Source organism: Python bivittatus, unplaced genomic scaffold (genome assembly GCF_059951505.1).
Source record: "Python bivittatus isolate LINGU-HERP-01145 unplaced genomic scaffold, Pbiv_v1 ctg000350_np1212, whole genome shotgun sequence".
In the NCBI taxonomy this organism is placed as follows: Eukaryota; Metazoa; Chordata; class Lepidosauria; order Squamata; family Pythonidae; genus Python; species Python bivittatus.
The window spans coordinates 31,750,794-31,772,499 of NW_028277074.1; the positions used below are offsets into that span (position 1 = coordinate 31,750,794).

The following is a 21,706-nucleotide window of genomic DNA, read 5'->3' on the forward strand; positions in this document are numbered from 1 at the left end:
GGTACAGGGGGAAGGGAGAAAAACAAGTATGATTGGGGAACCGAAGATTCAGGAGAGCAGAAGCTTCAAGAGTTGGCGGTAAAAGAGACCGGGGGAGGGAAGAAGGGGATATGCTGTGTATTTCGGGACGCGGGTAGGGAGTGGGCAGGGAGGAAACGCGCCAGAGCAAAGCCGGTGGTCTGCCCCACGCTGACCTACAGAAGACAACTCGCTCGCGCGGCTCGGCTACTGCAGAGGCCTGCAGCGAGCCATTGCTCTGCCTGCAGGAGCGACCCAGCGACGCTGACTACCCGCTCAGAGCCCTTCCCTTCCTTGCTGCTGAGGAGGGGAAGGAAGACAACAGAGGGCCGGTCGGCCGACCCGTGGGTGGGAGGGTGGGTGCGTAGGTCAGCTAACAGAGAAGGGACAGAGGGGAGTCGCCGGAATGTGGTGTCTCACCTGTGGCGCTGAGCATGAAGTCGAGGGTGCGGTGTCGCGCTGCTGCCATAGTGAGGTAGAGCCCTGTGCCATGCCTGGTGGAACGGCCGTGGCTGCGCTGTGAGTGCCACTGCCTGACTGCGCGGTATGCGTATGCGTGCCTCGTGTGTGTGTGTGTGTGCGCGCGTGTTAGCACGCGAGGTTGAGGCCGGGGTTGCCGCCGCCGCCGAGTGGGGAGAACTCGAAGGGGAGGGGCAAATGCCTGAGAGCGATAAGTCGATCGCGAGGTGGGGGAGCTGGAAGCGGCTCCGGGCTGTGGGGATTCGTGGGAGAGGCGAGCGCCCCCCTCTTCCTTTGCTTTGCTGCTTTAGGGAGCCTGAGGGGTGCGCTGATCGGTTTTGTTTTGTTTGTAATCGGAGACGGATTCACTACCCCGGTACAGTAGTAGCTGCTGCTGCTGCCTTGGCTTTGAGGCCTTCCTGCAAAATAAAGGAACCAACGCACTTCAAATAACACATTATTTTGTGATGTCTTAAATGTTCGTATTCAAGGTACTTTGGATTTCTTTTCCTGTATAACCAACACGTTACACTTCGTTTATTCTCCTATGATGGGTAAAGATGCTTCACCAAATTGATGCTACAACCCTAAACATTAATTGATGCTGGGGTTAACGCGGACTAGGCCTAGCACCACCCAACACTCCCAATTTTATTTTTCAGTTCCACATCCTGAAACATAGCGTGTAAGAAAAAGTGTTCCTTTAGGCATATAAAATGCTGCAAAGAACAGGACCGCAGTCTGTATTCTTTATACAAAGAACGAAAGAGCCTTATTTAGTCGATGAAAGTATAGCAAAGAAAGGATCACCCGACCAACGTCTGTCGGAGGTGGAATTTCTCCTATGCTTTTAGATGCCCTGAAGTCTCTAATGAATTACCTTAACAAGTTCTCATTACCTGGAATTGGCTGCAGGTCCCAATTTTTCCCGGTTTTTTTCCCGAGAAGTCACATTGCATACATTTAAGATTATTGAAGGAATTAATTGTTTTAACTATAGTCTTAACAACTAGGTTGTGGCTTAAAAACACAAACTGCGATTATATCACTGGAAGACTGAGCATACAAATGAAAGAGCAAATAATCATGGAAGTATTTGCATCTTTCCAAAGTCAAACGAGCTGATAAGCATCTTCCAGAAATGGGGTAATGCTACAACTAAGCTAACAAGTTCAACAAATGTTAGGTTATTTTCTCTTGCAGTTTAAGGGATTTTCTTTCAATTAACTGTACAGATATGTCTGGCCTGGGGGAGGGGGCTGGGATTTTTAACTGGCTTTGCAAATGTGTGATCCCTGTAAGCATATTTAAGACATGTAACCGAAGACATTTTGTTGTCCAAGATGTTTAAAAAATACTTCCTCCCTGTTTTGAGCGAACCAGCCATTCAATAAATCTTCACTGAATTTCCATTGTAACTGAGAGCAGTAGCTAACTTAGGGGACAAAGACACAATTGTTGAGTTGCTACCACAACTATTTCTCCCCTTCCAGTGCATCACCTGCAGACAACCGCGCTTTGTATGAGACGAATGTATTTTCCTCAAAGCAGTTCAAAATTGTTTTTGTATTTCTTAGCTTTTAGAAGCTTTTCCTTTTTGAACATCCTAAATCTATATATTCTTGTTAAAAAAAATCAGATAATTGGTCTGGAAAATGTAGCACTCCCTATCTCAACTTTATCACCTCTGCATCCATAGTAAAACAAATTGTTTACAGTATTTAATGCTTTTGCTTTCACTTTAGTATCTATCTCTGTGACTGTGCAATGCTGTTATTTTTACTTAAGTGAAGGGAGAAGCCAGCATATATATATAGTCTTATTCATTTACTAATATTTGTATTCCATTCTAAAGACTGAGCCTGTAAAACTGATAGTATCACCATAAAATTTGGTAATGATTATAATAGCATTCAATACATAATAATAAAAACTCAAAAATAATGTTACATAATGGTTTAAAACGAAGCCCATTCATTGCTCTCAACTCTGAGAAACGACAGGAGCATTGGGCCATACTAATAGTTAATTTTTAGTGTGTGTTGAATGACCCACATAGCTGTCATGTTTTGTTGTTTACCTTCATGTATATACTTCAATAGGAAGACTTAAAAATTAAATAGGAGTTTCATCTGGGAATGTACTCCTAAGTATACACAAAACTAGAATGCATTTTACAGCAGAGGTGTCCACTGAAGAGTTAAGAGGGGACAAATGATAAAAGCAGTGGTGTGCCATCATGATGCATGCTTCAACATTTTCATGTGTGGATTATGATGTTGCATGCACATACAAACAGGTTAGAGCTTAAGATTCAGCCCAGTTATTGTCATTTTGACAAAATTCTTTGATCCTGCAGATTACTCTATTTTACAGTATGTAGGGAATGATTTCTACACTGAAATGAAGAGAGTTATCTTGAGACCCACCTTAAAATGTGGGATTACATTGTAACCCCATCTTGGCCTACTTGGTAATCATATACTATGTAAACTAGGATAAATATACATAGCTCACAGTCAATTTCCAAAGAAAAATAACTTTAAATAATCAGGTGCATTGAATATAGTTTATTTTGTCATATGTATGAGGAAGCTACATGTGGTTGATGAGGATACAGTACTGTAGTGGTTATACCAAGTGGTCATATATGCATGATGTTTTACATGGTAGAAGCACTGTGTAGAAAACCTTGTTTTGTTTCACTGATTATGGTGAAGAATTTTCCATAATCAGCACTGCAGTATTTCTATTACATAGAAATAAATGAGCAGACATGTATTAACTTAATGGTACAGAACTAGGCTCCAAGGCAACTTAATTTTATAGCCTTAGAGGTATTAAAACTGCTAATAAGTATTTTTACAACCAGCACGTTTCTAAAATGAGACAATTGTTTTATAAAAGGTGTATAACAAGGCTTTGTTCAAGATTCCCAATATAATTCACTTATAGGAATTACTAATAGTGAGTAATACATATTGGGCAACTGAATTCATGAAGTTGACATAAAAAAAATTCCCTTCTCACCCCAATGGGTGGTATGTGTCTTCCTCATATATATATATATATATATAGAGAGAGAGAGAGAGAGAGAGAGAGAGAGAGAGATGGAATGAATATATTCATTCAAGACTAGTGTCAGCATCTGGAATCCTTGAGCAATTTATAGATCCCCAGTGCTCTGACAGTACATTCTTATGTCCCCTCTAGGGCTCCTTAAATATTATTTCTAGCCCAGCATTCTGAGTACTATCATGAGCTTCAGTTTAACAATTTTTTCCATTTCCCACATGTCTTCACTTCAACATTATTTGGGGGCATTTCAAGAAATTAAAAATGGTTACTAGGTAGAGCTATCCAATGCCATAGAATTTCTATCTATTTGAAAACAGGATCGATACAATATGAAGCAAATACAGTTGCTTAAATATCTTATTCAAAATGTGGGAAGCACCTTCCTTGTAAAGGTGAGCAAAAACAAATGGAGATTGCACCAAGTTGATTTTCCAGCTCTTGCTTGGAATTCATACTTATTTGCAGATTGTGTAAGGCTAAATGAATTTCAGAGTTAAAAAGTGACAGAACTGTTTCAGTTGAGGCAGCTATAAAAACAAATGAATAAAGGTGTTCCTTTGATGGCAGTGCTTATAAAAAAGGAAGGGCTACTAGTAGGCTAGATTAGGTGGTTTGGTTCTGTGTACTTTCATGAAGGATGAAATGATGTTGCTTCCTAAGTCCTGCTGGTTTGGCAAGCATGTGAGCGGGGAAACCTTCCTTTTTTTTATTCTCTGCAGTTTTCAATTAATGTTGCCTCCCACCGTTTTCAAAAACTGAGAAATAATCTGTGATCATGAAAGTTACCAATCCTGGGGCTTCACCTCAGATTAGGGGCTTTACATCTAACTGACACAAATCTACCCCATCATTCAACATTTAGATCCTACAATCTATATCTGCTAATATGGACATTTTCAGAAGTATTATAGTAGCGTCCAAAAGGTGATTATTGACATTAATCAATGACTGGAAACCTCTTCCAGACTTTTTGTGTAAAAAAGAAAATGATTTTGTGGCTTATGGTTTTGATGATTAGAAAAAATAGGTTATAGAAAGAAGGGAATAATGATGTAATCTTAAGAAAGAGAGGTTTGATTAGAATTTTATGTATAACTGCCAAGAGGAAGATCAGAAGCCATTTCTTTATATTTCTTTTCATGTTTTCTGTTCTTTTATTTTCTTTCTTTTTTCTATCTCCTTTTCTCTTTCACGTTTACTATATCTTTTTCTTTGAATGTATTTATTATATATGTAAAATCTTTTAATAAAAACTATTTTAAAAAAACATCCTCCAAGACAGATGTGCCCTCATTCTATCGAATCTTCCTCTCTACTGGCAAAGATGCACATATGGCACATTTAACTCTTCTCATTGCCTTCTGAGAGGCCTATGATTTCTCTGTACTGTTGTTATATAATCCTCAATAAAATTATAAACCTTGGTGAAGTATTTTTATCCTGACCTTAATATAATTATATCCCAAGATAATACACAATAAAGTACAATTACATAATAAAATATAAAACACAATTGAAGAACATTTTCCAGTTCATCACAATTTCATCATAATAGAGAACATTTTATATAGTTTATAAACAAGGTTATGTAAATCCTACATAACATTTTATATTGAATATTATGATTATATTTCAAACCCAGTACATAAAGGTGCTTTGGACTTTTTAAAATATTACATTTCATGGAAAAAAACTTTTCTAATAACAAGCAAAAATGAAATTTAGTAACTCATATAATAGGGACACATCCCATGATATTAAAGAGTGATACAAAATCAGAATGGCAGGTAAGGATAGCCCTGGTTGCCTTTTGTAGTATTTTTAAGTTACTTTATACAGACTTTGCTTTATCCTGCATGTTTTGCTTTTCCATTGTAATAAGAGAAATCAGCCAATAAATTAGTTGCATCAAGTGGTTTTATTCAGCTTTGGTAGTACAGAATAAGTATAGAATAATTTTGGAATTTACCATTGCCAGAATTGTAACAGAAGATTTCTATATTATTGGGCAGCTATAGCATAGGACTTAAGAGTAGAAAGCTATAGAACTAAGGCTGGCTAAATCTACCAGGGCCTTAAGTTCCACAATTTAACTGTCATCTGCCTTAAAATGAGTCATTGCAAAAGCAATACTACAATATATTTAAAAGAGGCAAGCCACCAAATGCAAATATCGAAGCAGCAACAAGTGAAGATTAATGGGCTTAGATGGGTGAAGAGTGTTGGAAGGCTTTTTCTGGAGGCTTTTGAAATGTAAGGGGAAATATCTTTTTGCCATAAGGTAAAACAACCTTCAAATGCTTTGATCACATGACTAACATTTTTTTTAAAGCTATTTTTAAAAATAGACTGGGAGAAACTTCCTTTGTTTTGCACTGTTAGAATTGTACAAGATTTGTGTATGAGAAAATTCTATCCTTTCTCTACACATGTCAGTAAAGTAGGATTTCTGAATCAACAAGTATAGTTTGCAAATGTAGTTTTTTTCCTACATTAATGAACAAGCTCACAAAGGTACGGTTATTGATAGAAAGATGGCACTTGGCTGAGTAGCAGTTTGAATATTGGAAAATAAGTAACTATTGATCCACAATGCAGAGACCATCTTAATAGCTGAGGGAAAAAGTTTAAAGATGTCAACCAAAAGAAACAGTTAAGAAATGGTTTATTAATAAGGCAGCCTATTATAAGCCCAACACAGAATAGGGAGGAAAATGGCTCAAAAAGCTGTTTGCTTAGTATATGCACTACAATTAACTATTAATAGTTAACAACTATTAAGTATTCATGGAACAGCAAAGTTTATTAAGAAACTTCCCTTGCTGTTTCTACATATTTAAACTAATGCCTAGAACACAAGAAGCAGTATTACTGAAAAATGTGCAATTTAGTGTTGTTAATTATATGTATAATGTGTACTATATAGTACTCCCTTTACTGGAACTACAGAATGTAGGAGTTAAATAGGAGAAACTTTACTTACCTTAGTTTGTAGTTATCAGAGCTAAGCTTTAGGCAGTTTGAATACTGGACACTTTATATCTGTAGTCCTTCCAATAACCTCCATGTGAACAAACAAGAATTCAAGATAAAATTGTTGGTGGTAATTATGCAGCCAGGGAAAAAAAAAACCTTTGTAAAATGCCTCATTCCAAGACTTATTCCTGATTGATTGATTGAATTTATGGTCAACGGAAAAAAAAAACAGGTACAATATAAAACAATAAACCAAGTAAGGGATTAACATATTTAGGGAGATAGGGTTAATAGCAAACATTAAAAATTAATGACCTTCTAGGCTCAACATAAGTAATTAACCTTTCAAGGCTAGGTGTAATTCAGACCCAGCTCCTTCTGACAGATTTTTTTTTTACAAAACCTTATTGGATGAATCAGCTAGTAGAAATCTTGCAACTCCTTTTTCAGGCCAACTTACACATTTAGTAAAGGGGGAATAGAGCATGATGTGTGGTAGAAAGGGCAGCACAGAAAGATATGTGAGACCATGTTGATAGCTTCATGTGAGCATGAACAAAGGTGCTTTGAATGCGAGATGTTACTGAACCTTCTAACATCCTTCAGGGTAAGGCACTTAAATTGTAAACAACCTCTATTTCTGGGGGTCAGGCTAAGAGGTCTCAATAGGACAAATCAAAGGCTAGAAAAAATAAATTTAACAGCAAGAATGAACTGGGTCATGGATTCAGTAATACCAGAAAGGTTAGCACTTTGCTGCTAATGAGTCTGTAGCATTGGAAGCCTTTTGGGCAGATACTGTAATTTCTGAATTTGTTTCCAAGTGATGGATGATTACTGATAGATTCTTACTTTTTGGAAAACTTTAATCTGCTCAGTTTAAATGCCATTGAACTCCCAGTTATTTTGGTAGTGTGTGTGTGTGTGTCTTAGTGAATAAGAGCATCTTCATTTTAGGATAATTTCTTGTTTTCCTGTAATGATAGCCTGTTGCTACACCCTAAAGGCTCTGTCGAAGGCCAACCTCAGGTAAAGAATGATGGCATAGACAGTATAAAGGTGAATATAAATAGGTTTGTTCTAATGATGGAATTAGTGCAAAAAATAAGGAAAGAGATACATCCCTGTTTGACTGGCTTGAGAATGAGGACTGGTGCAGAAAGATGACAGTTGGCAGGTTATTTAACCTGCACATGGATATTGTTAGAGAACGTTATAGATGCAACTGTCAGTTCCTTCCCTAGGGATTGAGTCAGATCAGTGAAGATGTCACAGAGTTTTTCACAGTTGACTGAAATATATATTGACCAGATGATGTTACATTGATCAAACCAGATCTAAAACCAGCATGCTCCTCAGATCGCATATTTGCTTGGATTGTCCAATTGATGAATTCATCATAAAGGTGCCTGGCATACAATTTACTTAAAATACTTAATAAGCTAATTGACCAGAAATTAGCTGGACTGAACTTACCTCCATTTTAAAAGATTAGTATTTTTTTACAATTTACCCCACTCTTTGGGTATCTGTAAGGAATACTCAATACTGTATGTATGAACGACTAAGGATATCAGTACCAGAGCCCACCATTCAGAATTTAATTTTAGAATTTCTGCAAATTATTCTCAGATATTTCAGCAGAAATCCTTTCTAAATAACAGAAAGCTGCAAGGAAAAAAAGTTCTTCTGCTAGGGAAAAACAAGACTATTATACTTTACTACATACGGAAGGCTAAAATGAAGCTGGCCTTTGGCTCCCATAAAATATTAATCAGTCAATTAATCAACTACGCTTGGCAAAATAGAGTAGTGTTTCTCAACTTCGGCAACTTTAAGATGCACGGACTTCATTTCCCAGGATTCCCAGCCAACGTGCTAGGGAATGGATAATGTAGATGGATGGAATCATAGATATTACTAGAATGATCTTGGAAGAAGAGCAGATTGATTTGATAGAACATAACTAATTATTTTTATGTTGTTTCTTATATTATTTGGTTAATACATACACCTTTGTTATTTACTACTAATTTGGTTATGTTTCAGGTGTTTTGTTTTTTTAACAAAGTATGACAAGCAATACACAAGATACTCTATGAAGATATTGATATCCTATCCCCACCCTCTTATGGGAGAAAGAGAGATACAACATACTCATGTGCTGAAAATCCTAAGCACAGTAAAACATGATTAAATAATATCATGTATACAACCGAGACTTCTCTATCCAACAGAGCTACACATAGTAAAACACAAACTTTCCAGAGATTGTGCTAGCTGTTCAACTGAAAATATGATCTCCAACTTTACTTCCTCATCTATAAAATTATTAAGGATTAAAATAGCTGTATCTAAGTAGTATTTATAGTGTAAATGTTAGGAATAAAGATCAAGCATATGCATAAATGATGTACTATTAGTGCTGAATAAGAATCCATATGTATATAGAAATTAATTGGATCAACTCCCATAATATCCATCTACCACATTACAGGAATTGATGACACTAAATTAGGAAATAATGATAAACATTTTTAGAGAATGAACTCATCATATAGGGTACTGACACAAAAGAGACAGAAAAATACAGGATTCAAGTAAGTTTATTTTATTAAACATTTCGTATGGTTAGCTGTCAGAAACAGGACGAAAACAAGCTAAGGACATCAAGCTAATGGAACACCAACTTCAAGCATCTTGGAAGGATGAGAAAATTGCCTGTATATTATTATTAATATTCTTCCACCAAAGTTACAAACCCAAGGCAAGGATTATAAATAAATAAAAATACTTTAAAAATGACAGTAAAATATAAAAATTTAGTACATTACAAGATTCATATCAGTATCAGTCAGCTCTGTGGTGGATGGGGATAATCCAACTGCAGGTTCTAGGTTCTTTTTTGTTGTTTCAGTCATCTCCTAGTCTTCTCCCAGAACATTGTTTTGACCCAGTAGATCCGGGATAAGGCATCTCTTGCCCACCAAATGTTGCTAAATAGCCAATGGTAGAAGTTTATGGAAGTTATAGTTCAGCAAGATCTGGAGGATCACAAGTTCCTTTTCCCTGCTGATAATTGAATCCAGAAAACAACTAAATTTCTTTACTATAATTAACATTGTTAATGTTAGAGAAGGTAATAAGTTACTGAAATTGTTTGTACTTGTCTTGATGAAGGTGGAAGTCACTTTTTTATATACCTTTTTCTTTTTTATTTTGCCCCTTCCACCTTTTTTTTCTCTCTGCACTTTTTTTTTGGTATTTTTCTTAGTTTGTATTAGTTTTCTTTTATCTTTGCATTTTTAAACTTAAATAAAAATTATTTCAAAAATCATTTCAAAATTAGCAACATACTACTTGATGGGATAGCAATCCTTTTCTCCTAGGTCAAGTATTCTTAATTCTTTTACTTTTAGATTTTGTAGTTATTTTCCTTTCTAGCATTATTCCATTTTTTTAATTTTTGAAGGGAAACTTTTTAGATGTTTAAGAAAAACATGCAACTAAGAAAGTGAATTATAGACACAAAAAATGATAATATATTCAATACATTTAAAGTTGTAAGATTCTTTGTTCTTTCAGCTGAACAAGTCTTTCAATCACTCCTATGATGGAGTCTTATTGAATTAGCTCTGTGAGGAATTTGTTTGCTTTATTTTATTTTCTATACCCTCCATATTTCAAAGGCAGAGCTGCTTGGCTGACAAGGAAGGGTAGAAAATTATAGAAGGGTATTAACTTGTACACACATTTTGGATCAAGTATATATTTTTCTTCTGTCTTTGTAATTCTGTAATCTTTTGACTAATGAGTAACAGTGTCTGGTTTCTTTTCAAATAAGAATTTCTAAGACGGCCAACTTTCTGAAAAGAATAGCTTTCTTTAAATAAGAGGGAAAGATAAAATTTACCACATCGTATTACTCATTCCAGGATAAAAATGTTTCTCAGCAAGATTTTATAATAAAAGGCAGGCAAATACTCACTTAACTAGTCAATCTTTTTGGGGAAAAAAGTGCTAAACAGCTATAGTCTTTAACTTCTACTTAGGAAATTAATACTGGAGGTGGGGATCCAATGTGACGTTGAAGCAGCAATATTAAACAAGTAACTTCCTTGTCTTCATCTGTGGACGAATTCTTTTTTTTTTTTTTTGTACAGAAAATACAGATCCTGACCACTGGAGCATGGTGGCTTCAGAATTCACTTTCACATCTAGTGCAGGAAATCCTTAAAAACTAGGAGTTTTTGTTTTTACTCTTTAGACTGCACAATCTTTGAAAAAACTTTTCACTGGTTAATATATTAAGATGTGGGGGGACAGGTTGGGTTTTTTTTTTTTTTTTTTTTGCATGATAAACTCTCAATTATGTAATTGACTTACCTTCCACAGAGAAATGAATATTTAAAATAGAAAGTCTGCCCACTGAACTGAGTGGATTTTTTTTTTAACTCGTAAGATCATCCTATAAATTCACTCAAAAACATAGTTGATAGGATTTAGTTTACAGCATTTCCATTTAAGTTCATTTCTCTTTAATTTTTCTCCTCCATAATAGAAATGGAAGCAGAAAATACCAAAACTCAAAAAGTAGTTTTAAATCTGCATTTTTCTAAGTATGTCAGCTCCTCAGTTAAACTAGTTAATTATTGAATACTTTTTGAAACAACTAGCTTCTAGTTGGGGCCTGGAGGACAATCCTACTATCAGCAGCAGTTTCTTTACAAGGTCAAACATTGAAGATTACTGGAGATGTCAGACACTATTTTAAAGTAACTTTTAACTGCAAAACTCTAATGAATCAAAATTAATACTGCAGAACTAAATGGAGATCTGTTTTTATTTTTCTCTCAAAGTACTGAAGTTTCCCTTATAAGAATGAGTCTTTTATCTTTTAACTTTTTCACCATCATTTAATTATACTGCTGGGCAGAAATGCCAGCATCAAATTGGAATAGCTGTACCTACTGGCATGCAAGTTAAATATTATTCAAGCATTTACCCAAAAGCAGTTGAAAACTATTTCAGGTATTGTTGAAAAACACCTTGAAAATCTTCCACATACCAGAGTCCTCAAAAGTTCATAAAAAATAACTTTGTTGAAATAAATATTATGAATTAGAAGTTGTTGAAGTATGTTATTTATCTGACTGGCACTGCCCCTCCAAACCGAGTCTGGGTGGCTTTTTGTGTGGGTTTCTATTGTTAATTACTATTAAAAGAAATTACAACAATTGTTCTAAGGCTCTCCATGTGGCCTTTTAATATCCAAATGTTATTTTTAGTACAAATCTAAATGTGTCTATTCAGAACTAAGCTTAATTCACATGGTATATTGCAGCCCCAGATGTTAAGAATCAAGTCTGAATTCAGACTCAGTCATTCATATGTCTGTTTGTACGGTGTGAGGAAAAAAGCTAATATCTTTCAGTAGGCCAAAAGTTACATTAACATAAAGACTAACCATATACAATATTTCCTTTGATCATTAATAGCTATTAAAATGTGTTTGTTTTATTAATAAGGCTATGTAATTAGGCCCCGGCCTAATTTCCATTTACAACAGAACTTGCAAACTATGCTATTTGTCTAGCCGCAAAATGGTCAATATTAAGTTCAATAGCTAAAGTAACAGTTCTGCAAACCAGCATATAAGCTTTGGAGAAATGTAGCTTGAAGTAAACAAATCTTTATTTTGTAATCTAGTACAGCAGACATGATTATACAGTTACAATAATCATAATTAGATTCTTCAGTAAAAATAAATATGTAATCTCTACATGAACCTGGAGATTGATCACAAAAAGTCATTACTATAATTGTGCAGTGCAACCCCAAGCCTGTTTGCTCAGAATAAATATCTATTGAACTCGGTGGGACTTATTCCTTAAGTATGTTTAGGATATCTGCCTAAATTAAAGTATGTACAATCTGTCTGAATATAAAACCCTAGTTTCCCATTTGATACAACTGTTAAAATGAATAAACTATAAATTATCAATGGCACTTATTTTAGGTTTATATTTAAATTTATATATGCCTACTCTATCAGGAAACCTTTCCCATACAAGCCATGGAAAATATGCCTTCACATCGACACTATTTCCCTTCTCTAGTATGTATCTTTGTAGTCTGTATTTTACAAAATGGAAATCCATCATTTCTCCCATGTCTCACATTCAGAACAGCAATTTGTAGCAATGCCTACGAGGCCTTTTCTAAGTTTTCCCAACCACATAAGAATAATTTTCTTGTGAACAGCTCTCTAGGTAGGCCCAAGAGCATTCAAACACCATCATGATGACACATAGTCCTACTCCACCTGTAAGAACTCCATAATAAAACTGAATAGGTAGGGTTGGAATTAAAAGCTGTACAAATATACTAAATGTGAAAAATGAGGAAATACACAAGTAGAACATACTTTACAAAGGAAAACAAAATCAGTAGCATTTGCAAAAAAGAATCCTATGATATACAGTATTGAAACATGATTCTCAGCTTTGAATCTTCAGCAAAATATAACTTTTTTTTTTTTACCAACAACAAGAAGTACAGACATACTTTTCAGAAAAATCATGTCAGATCATTCAAAATCCATATTGAGGCATGACCTCTGGTACAGAAGGTTACACAGTGAAGAAATATATCCACAGATATATATTTCACCTAATTTAAAGGAATGTAATAATTCCATCTAGTTATGAATATGTTACTGGGAATCCAAAGTCCATGCATACTCATTTTTGAACAAATGCTAAAAGGAAAAGTCTTTCATTTACAATCATTAAGTCTTGAATTGTTTATACTTACAAGGTAATAGTTGGCCTTTCAGTTTGGGCTCATTCGGAAATAAGAAAGCATGATCATAAAATGGAAATCCATTCATAAATAGGCTGTTTACATTTACAGAAGACAGTCCACTTACGATCCCAAATACAAGTCAAAGACAATGGCCTGAGCCCCAAAACCATATTTTGATTCTGCATTAATAGGAAAGTCACCCCCAAATCAACTAACTAAACACACATATTTGGCAATCATGTATATCCAACATTCTGCCTTATTTTTTTCCCAAGACCTTCTGCTATTTCACTCAACAGTTCTAGTAATTTCACCACTGATCTCCAACCCCATGACAATGGTCAACTTGCACTGTAATTTCTTCTTACTAATTGCAGGGGGAAATCACTTAAAACCTCTGGGAAATTCAGCAGCAAAAGTTAATTATGATAGGCAGCCACCAGCTAGGCTGAACTTCCTGACATATGACTATCTACTTGAGATCTCAGCCCTTCTATGCAGGCCTTCCCTCTTTAGCCCAGCTCCAGGAAAACAAAGGTAAGGTGCTTTGGGTCTTCCTGTCCAAAGCCCAGTATTGCAGAACTGCAAATCCATATACACAATGGATAGCAGTATAATTATGTAGTCAGTATAAACATGTAGGTTTAATGGGAAATTTCTTCTAAAACCAAACCTATAGCTATAGAAGAGGCTTATTAGGAAGTGGCAGTCTTCTATTTATCCTTAATGTTCTGTAAAACTGAGAAAAAGTTGCCATAGCACAGTAAGGTAGGAGAAAAGGCATACTGTTGTTTTGCCAATCAAGAATGCTCCATCTATGATTCAATGTATCAAGCCAACAAATCAATTTTTTTTTTAAGACTAAATCCACTTTCCTAATGACTTTTGGAATTATAAAGAGGCAGTCTGGCTTTTACCATTTTTGTATGCAAATGTGATTATATGGAAGAGGTTCTTCAGGGGGGAAAAAGCTGGATTTCATTTATTTATTTCTCAGTGTGGAATCAATTTTTAGATGCTTTAGGGACACTGTGATGCCGTACCAAAACTAGGGGTATGTCACACTTTTCTACTACTATCTCACTCTTCCACATTGTTCCTAATGTGTCCAAGCTTACTAAGCAGCAATAGTGCCCAATTTTCTTCCTTTTGGCTTTATCGTGCAATCACATACACTGAGCTCTGGGCACCACTTCATTTCCTGAAAATGCCTCTGGAGCCATATGGGGCCCAAACAAGAAATGCTGAATATGCCTCAACTGGCTGGGGAAGAGAACTTTAAAAGTAATAAGAAAAATGTTTGGGGTATCTATGGACACAATCTTAAAAAAGATTAAAGGTATCTTTTTTTCCATTGACCCACCCAACTCTCATTTTTAGAAGGTGATGTATTTCAATGTTTTCTACATCAGCATAATAAATATCAAAATATGCTATGTTATCGTGCTGTAACAACCCAGAGTCCTAGAGCCACATTAGCAGCCAAAAGTGCACTGCCAGCAAGTAAAATTAAGAAGCCAAGAAGCTCCCTGTTTTGTTTTTCAACAATAAATGTGCTAGCAGTAGCTTCTAAGAAAGAATTCAGTATCCATTGACCATCCAAAGCAAAGCAGGGAATTGCATTAATAACAGCCAGTGCTCCAGAGAGTGAAATCAGATATCTATTTAAAATTGTTAAGGTGCACGGTCATAGTCATCTTTTAAAAACATGTATACATTTTATAAGTTTAGCACTTTGGAAACATAACAATTTAACTGAACTAATATTAATTGTATTCATTCTCTCTCATTCTTTATCAATAGCAAAAAACAAAATTAATAGGGTCCTAGTTGTAAAATGTATTTGTATGTTTTTTATGCAAGAGAAGGGAAGAGATTTTATACCCTTTCCCAACATGTTTTTTCTTTATGTAAAGTTTAGACAATACCATAATATTTTCCCCCTACAAGCGGTCGTAAAAACTAGTTTGCAATTAGTCCACAGAGTTGTTGGGAATCGAGCAGTATACATATTAAATAAATAAATAAATAAAATGTCTGCATATGTTTTATTCTTAAAAAAGAAATCAAAATATTCTTCTAACTTGGAAATGGAAACAATGAAATCAAAATCTACATTGCAGCTGAACTTCTAAGTCCACTCCACAATTATGATAATCAGAAACACAACAGCCATTTTTATAATTCACAGCAATAGCTGCGTGCTATTGTAACTTAATTTGAATAATATAAATTGCAAATAATGATGAAACAGGTGGAGAAAGAGAGAGAGAGAGAGAGAATGAATTCCCAGCTACTATGTAGAATTGCCCTTAAAGATTGCTGTACAGATAGTCCTAGTTTAGCGACCACAATTGGGGCCAGCAACTATGTTATTATGTGAAGCTGTTGCTAAGTGAAACTGTGACTGTGCTTATGATCTTATTTCAGCTTTCCTTTGCTTTACAGACCTGTGAAAGTCGTAAATGCAAGGATTGGTCACAAACTTAGTTTTTCATCATGACTGCAAACAGTCACTAAACAAGGCAGTCGCTAAACAAGGACTACCTGTACTTGCAGTGCCCTGTAGGCTTAAAGATGTGAAAAACTGGAGAGGAAAAGTTAAGAAAAAAAGCTTTCTCTTGCAAATGGTGAGAGAACAGATTTTTTTTCCTGCAATTTTCCAGTTCTCCCCCTCTTCACTTCATTATACTAGTATATCAACCATAGGTGTAGTTTTTCCATAATGGAACTCCTTTTCACTACATAACTACAAAGGCTTACCAAAGTAATTGAAGAGTCATGACAAGCAATCACAGGTATTGATTCTATTCTTATTGAATGCAAGGCTGGTCTCCACTAATCATGTGGCTATCTAATATTACAGAGGCCTGACAGGATGGGGCAAGGAATCCTTTACGAGTTCCCCACTTTTTGTCCTGGTGCCTAGTGCAGGAGTGGTGCAGATCTAGTGACCAGGGTGATGTTACTCTAAACCATATGGTTTCTGTCTCCTTTTCCAGGTCTTCACAGGAAGGTATATATCTTGTTTTAAATGACTGAGTGAAGATCATGCTTCCGTTGCTATATTGACTGTCCCACTACCGACAGAATCCCTGATTCAGCTGACTAAGTGGCCTTGGATATGCTATAGGAAACCCCAAAGTGCTTGGTATTGGGAGATTTCAACATTCAAGCTTGACAGGTACAGCTCACTTCCATAATCTTTACCCAGAAAGTTTTGAAACCTAGTCATGAGACAAGCTGCATGCTTAATCTGTTTCTTGTCATAAAAGGAAATCATTGGTAGCTAGCATTCCAGACAGCAAATTGTTTTTTCCAACAAAAATAGGCTGCTCCGCCACCTCCCATGTATAAGGCCATCCAGAGTTGTTATGGAGTTAGGCAGCCTTATACATTTAATAAATAGATTCATTTATCCAGGCTTCTTAAAGATTTAATGCTAACACTTTAATTTGTGACTTTATCTGTTTATGCTTTTACGGACATTTTTACTGTATCTTTGTAAGCCATTAAAGAAATGGACAATATATAATTTTAAATATATACATAAAGCATGCAGAAAATATTGGCTACTCTTTACTTTCACCTTTTGCTGCAGCTGGGTTGTTTAAATCAAAGTCTTTCAGCATAGTTGATAGCTTCCAGCCCTTAAATAGGCAAAATACACAAAATAAGCTAGAAGAGGCTGTTCAAAAAAATAAAAATCAAATGGCTGTGGTCCTTGGACATTGTTACATGCATGACAGATACTCCCAAGGTCTTATCTCTAAAAGTCCACACAAATATGAAAGGATACTTGCAAAATGTTTCCATTATCACAGGCAGGTCCAAAGTTAGAAAGCTGTATCGAGGTATGAAACTGCTGAGGCTCACTTAAACAAAGAAAGAATTTCTAAGTTTGTTACAAAAGCAAAGAGCATTTCAACACAAGTCATATCTAAATCTCTGTTCACAGCAAATACAACTTTTGTTTCATTTCCCCATAACGTATGGCAACATTGCTTCAATAACTATGCAACATTCATAATGGTCTACATTTTGTGAAAACGGTAGGTCTAACACATGATGTATTTATTGTTGTTTTACAATCAAGTATCTATAGACAGATAATAGACATGAAGCTAATGTTTGCATCTGAACATCACAAATTATTTTAGTAGAAGAAAGGCAAAGATAGCAGCAAACAGGAAAATATTCCATATGAACTGCCTATAACAATCATGTCCCTAAATATGTTGTGCTTACATAAAATGGTGAACAAATAAAAGGAAATCATTATCTTTATAGCTAAATATTGAAAAAAGTATTATCTCTGTTGAGATTTGTTTTTAAGCACAGAGACATGATGTCAGTGGTTTAAAGCTGAAAATGTAACCTTTAGGAAATTCAAGGAAGTCTATATACAGTTTATATTGCACTAATATATTTCCTGACAAAATTAGGGCTCACTTTCTTAAGACAAATTTCTATCAAAATACTGAAATAACAGTATATGACAGAAGTAACTTAAGCATGGATAACCCATAAAAGCTAAACAGAAGTGTAATATGAAAAAATTTATTAGAATGTCTTGTAGCAATATTTTCATATTCCTGAGCTATCTTCCCCAAATTTTCCTGCTTCTGTTAAGATCCAATGATCAATGTACATACACACTTATAAAATAGATTATATTTCACACTGTTTATGAAGCACGTGCCTACAGAATAAGCTTCATAATAAGCATTCAAGCTTTTTTTGTACTGCTGAAGTACATATATTTATTTTGCATACATGGCCAAATACATATATGTACATAATCTAAGTGAAAATATATAAGTTTGATTACTGAGGAAACAGGCTAGAGTCATTCACACTCAGTAAAAGACTATGAAATGTCTCATAAACTTTAGCACTGAAAGAAATAAATGAATGTAAGAAGAGCTAAATCAGCCAACTGCATCATATATATTATGAATTTACATGCTCAAATTGTGTTAGCATTTTCCTCAAATCATACATACCTGTATACTGGAGATGCAATGGATGACCAACAAACAGCATATCAATTTGAGGAGGATGCTTCACCCTTATGAGTCTGGTTTGATTTTCCAAGGAAGGCGTCACACACGTACTTGGAATAAAATCCTTTGGGCAATCTTTGTTAGTTTGGCAGAGCTGGCTGGCCTCAATAGTTTTCCGTGCTGGCAAACAAGCATACTGGATCTGAAAATTTAAATAAACATTAAATGTAGGCCACTGAGAAACATTCACTTTATATGGGCCTTAACAAGCTAGATGGAAGACAGGAAAACTACATTCTAGTTATTTTAATATGGTTTACATATTCATTACCACTTGCTCAGAATGAGACTTCTACAATCTATACAAGATTGAAACTTCCACAGTTTCCAGGCAGTATCTCAAAAGTATTATGGTCAAAACTGCAACTATATGCTATAGACTCATAGGTTTATATTCCAAGTGGCAGAACAATTAAATAACTTACCTGATTAAGCAAAGGAACATTAGGGAAGGATGAGAGAAAAAGTCCAGCTGAAAGAGGTTGGGAAACAAAGAACTTTTGGCCCAGTAGACAGGTGACTGTTTTGATAGATCACTGGAAAGGTAAAAAGCGTTGGGTTCTTGAAGCTTGCTGAGCTTGGTTGTTTTCTTGCAGACATTCCTTTACCAGGTAACATCACCAAGTGAATGGGAGAGTGGAGTTTGCTGGCTGCTAGTCTCTCTTCCTTGATGGTTTCTTTATTATGGTATTGTTTCTTCCTGGACTGTTTGTGGGGTGCTGTACTCTGCTTATTAGGATGTTGACTGCTAGTGAGGATGTGCTCTGAGCTGTTTGCTTCTTCCTTGACTTTTGATTATATCTTTTACATGGTATAAATGGAGTTTCTGTCTGTTGATGGCTGATATGTCTGAATGCCAAGCATCTAGGCATTCCCTCATGTTTTTTTTTTTTATTTAGTTTGATGTAGAATATCAAGTTTCCCAGTTGAAATTGTAGTTGAATTTGTCTGTGTGTTGAGGGATAAATGAATTTTCATCATGTCTTCTGATTGCCAGGTGATGTTTATGGATGCATTCTGCCAGTCTTTTACATGTCTATGAAGCATAGTGCTTACACTGTATGTTGTAGATAGCCCCTGCTTTTGTTTTTTTTGGTTTTTTTTCAGTATCTGGGTCTTTAGGTTGTTTAAGATGTTTTGGAGGGATTTTGTTAGTTTATGTGCTACAGTGATGCTGAGAGGTTGTAGTTGACTTTTGGTTGTCCCAGATATGTTTTTGATGTACAGAGAGTGATTCTTTTCATAGGTTGTTACAGTTTTGTTGTAATAGGTTGTGTAGCCAAGCACTTTTTAATGAAGTTGTGTGGGTACTTGTGTTAAAAGTTGCTGTACACATAATCTGTTTCCTCTTTTCAAGCTTCCAGATTCTGCAGCATGTGTTTGCTCATCTTATGCAGCTCCTCTTAAGGGCAATGCTGCTTTGGTAGTGAACACTGTAGGTTGCTTTTCAATAAACCTGCCTTTGTGGTCTTTACTACTTCCTCTCTTGAGGAGGATATCCAGGAAGGGTAGTTTGTTGATGTTTACTTCTGTTGTAAATTTTATTCCTTTAAAGATGTTGTTGATTGTCTCATGTGTCTTCTCTAACTGTCCTTTTTTATTATGATAAAAGCGTCATCTACAGAATGGATCCGTATTTGGGTTGTACGTGTGGGAGTACTATTGCTTCTAGGTGCTGCATCACAGTCTCACCTATGAATTCTGAGATGGGGGATCCCATGGGTGTTACCTCTGATTTGTCTGTATATTGTTGAACTGGAAGAGATGATGCAAAGGTCAGTAAGTTCCATGAGCCTGGGTATTTCAATTACTCTGTTCTCTGTAGAGTTTGGTGTGTTGTATAGTAGTGCTGCAACAGATTCCTTTGCTAGTTCTGGATCTATGGATGTGAAGAGTGCCAAGACCAAACAAAACCATAATTTCCTCTTTTTTTAATAGTTAGGTCCTGAAGGCACTGAAATGGTGAATTGATATTCATTCCCATCTATGAGGCATCCAATTTTTTTTGTGAGTTCTTTGGCTAAATTGTGTGTTGGGGTCCCTAGTAGTTATATAATTGGGCAAAGTGGTATATCTGTGTATTTTAGAGGATCCATAAAAGCATGGGACAACAGGTCCACAGCTTTTCATCCGCCATTGTTCTAGCAGCCAACACGCAGATAAGCAGGGAACAGCACCAGATAAATAATCAAGAAAAAAATAATATCCCAATCAACAAACCATCAAGGAAAAAAAGCCCACCCTACCAAAATGGTAGGGCAAACCTGTATAATAGATGATGTTACCTAGACTGGCAATGAAACATCTACAAGAAAACAACCAAGTTCAGCAAACACCAAGAACCTAACAGTTCAATCCTAAGCAACATATATTCTCTCTATTGGAAGTAAAGAAGAGTGTTTTTTTTTTAAACTAACATTCCATTTCAGTGCAATAATGTTTTCAACACTTATTTAAAAAATCCAATGAAGCAATTTAGTCTTGATCTATATTTACTATCAAATATTATTTATTGGGACATCCCTGTTATATCTGCCAAGCTTAAAATTTGAGAAAAGTCAGCTAGAGCATTCAAGTGCGAGAAAGTGTTTTCAAACAAAAAATATGCACATCCATTTTTGATAGGACAATTCATTTAACATCATTATTTCAATTTCTGAGATACAATAATTCTGCCATAAGAGCAGTTTGTATACCACTGAATTCATAAACATGAAAGCTATATCTCAAGTACAACTTATGTTATATAGTATTCCAGATATATAGATCAGTACTTTCCTCATCTATTAATATAAAAAACTTACCAGGTGGCTGTTCAGATTATTACTGTATGAAAAGCAGACGTCTGTGAGGCTATTGTTGCTGCAACATTCAACAGTGCCATCAAGTCTTTTAAAGCCTGAGGAGAAATGCAACTTATAATTATATTTTCAGATATCATAGATCCACTGATCTCTAATTGCATATGTAGCATGAAACAACCATCACCACTCCCTGCAGAGCATATGTACGTGTGTGTGTAGAAGCCACAGTTCCAATGATAGTCAGAAATAGCTAAAAGTAGCCATCAGTATCTACAGGATGACATTATCTCCCATTCATCTTTATAAAGATATTTTGACTCAAAAGAATAATGTCTAGGACTATACTAAAATCAATTCTGGGGGTGGACTACTAAGGAATTTGCATGAGACTCATTTAAAACAGACTAGTTTGGGCTGCATTGACACTCCAGAGCTTCTTTCAAGTCTCTATGACAAATAATGGATGTGTTCTGAGATTTATGCTGTCCTTATATGTCC

The 21,706-nt window shown here is 35.5% G+C and overlaps 2 protein-coding genes and 1 long non-coding RNA gene across 7 annotated transcripts in view; 1 reads left to right on the forward strand and 2 right to left on the reverse strand.

Annotated features, from left to right (window-relative positions):
* SMS (spermine synthase) overlaps positions 1–6,654 on the reverse strand; it is a 33,927-nt gene extending 27,273 nt beyond the window's left edge. For 2 of the 3 annotated variants that reach the window (XM_088144836.1, XM_088144833.1), the window contains exon 1: positions 439–637. In XM_088144836.1, coding sequence (XP_088000962.1) covers positions 439–487 — 49 coding nt within the window. In that variant the 5' untranslated portion in view covers positions 488–637. Of the gene's footprint in view, positions 1–438; positions 638–6,538 lie in introns of those variants that run through there. The other variant, XM_088144834.1, reaches the window with a different exon arrangement.
* LOC112541869 (uncharacterized) overlaps positions 1–21,706 on the forward strand; it is a 22,775-nt gene continuing 1,069 nt past the window's right edge. Inside the window, exons 1-2 of one of the 3 annotated variants that reach the window (XR_015796822.1) lie at positions 1–78; positions 16,341–16,522. This is a non-coding gene — a long non-coding RNA (uncharacterized LOC112541869). Of the gene's footprint in view, positions 79–5,701; positions 5,837–6,927; positions 7,139–16,340; positions 16,523–21,706 lie in introns of those variants that run through there. The other 2 variants (XR_015796823.1, XR_003085817.2) reach the window with 2 other exon arrangements.
* Positions 10,671–21,706, reverse strand: part of MBTPS2 (membrane bound transcription factor peptidase, site 2) — a 24,792-nt gene continuing 13,756 nt past the window's right edge. Inside the window, exons 8-11 of the mRNA XM_007438139.4 lie at positions 21,209–21,303; positions 18,345–18,546; positions 17,138–17,213; positions 10,671–14,999 (exon numbers count right to left, since the gene is read on the reverse strand). Of these exons, the coding sequence (XP_007438201.1) occupies positions 14,777–14,999; positions 17,138–17,213; positions 18,345–18,546; positions 21,209–21,303 (596 nt within the window). The 3' untranslated portion in view covers positions 10,671–14,776. The remainder of the gene's footprint in view (positions 15,000–17,137; positions 17,214–18,344; positions 18,547–21,208; positions 21,304–21,706) is intronic.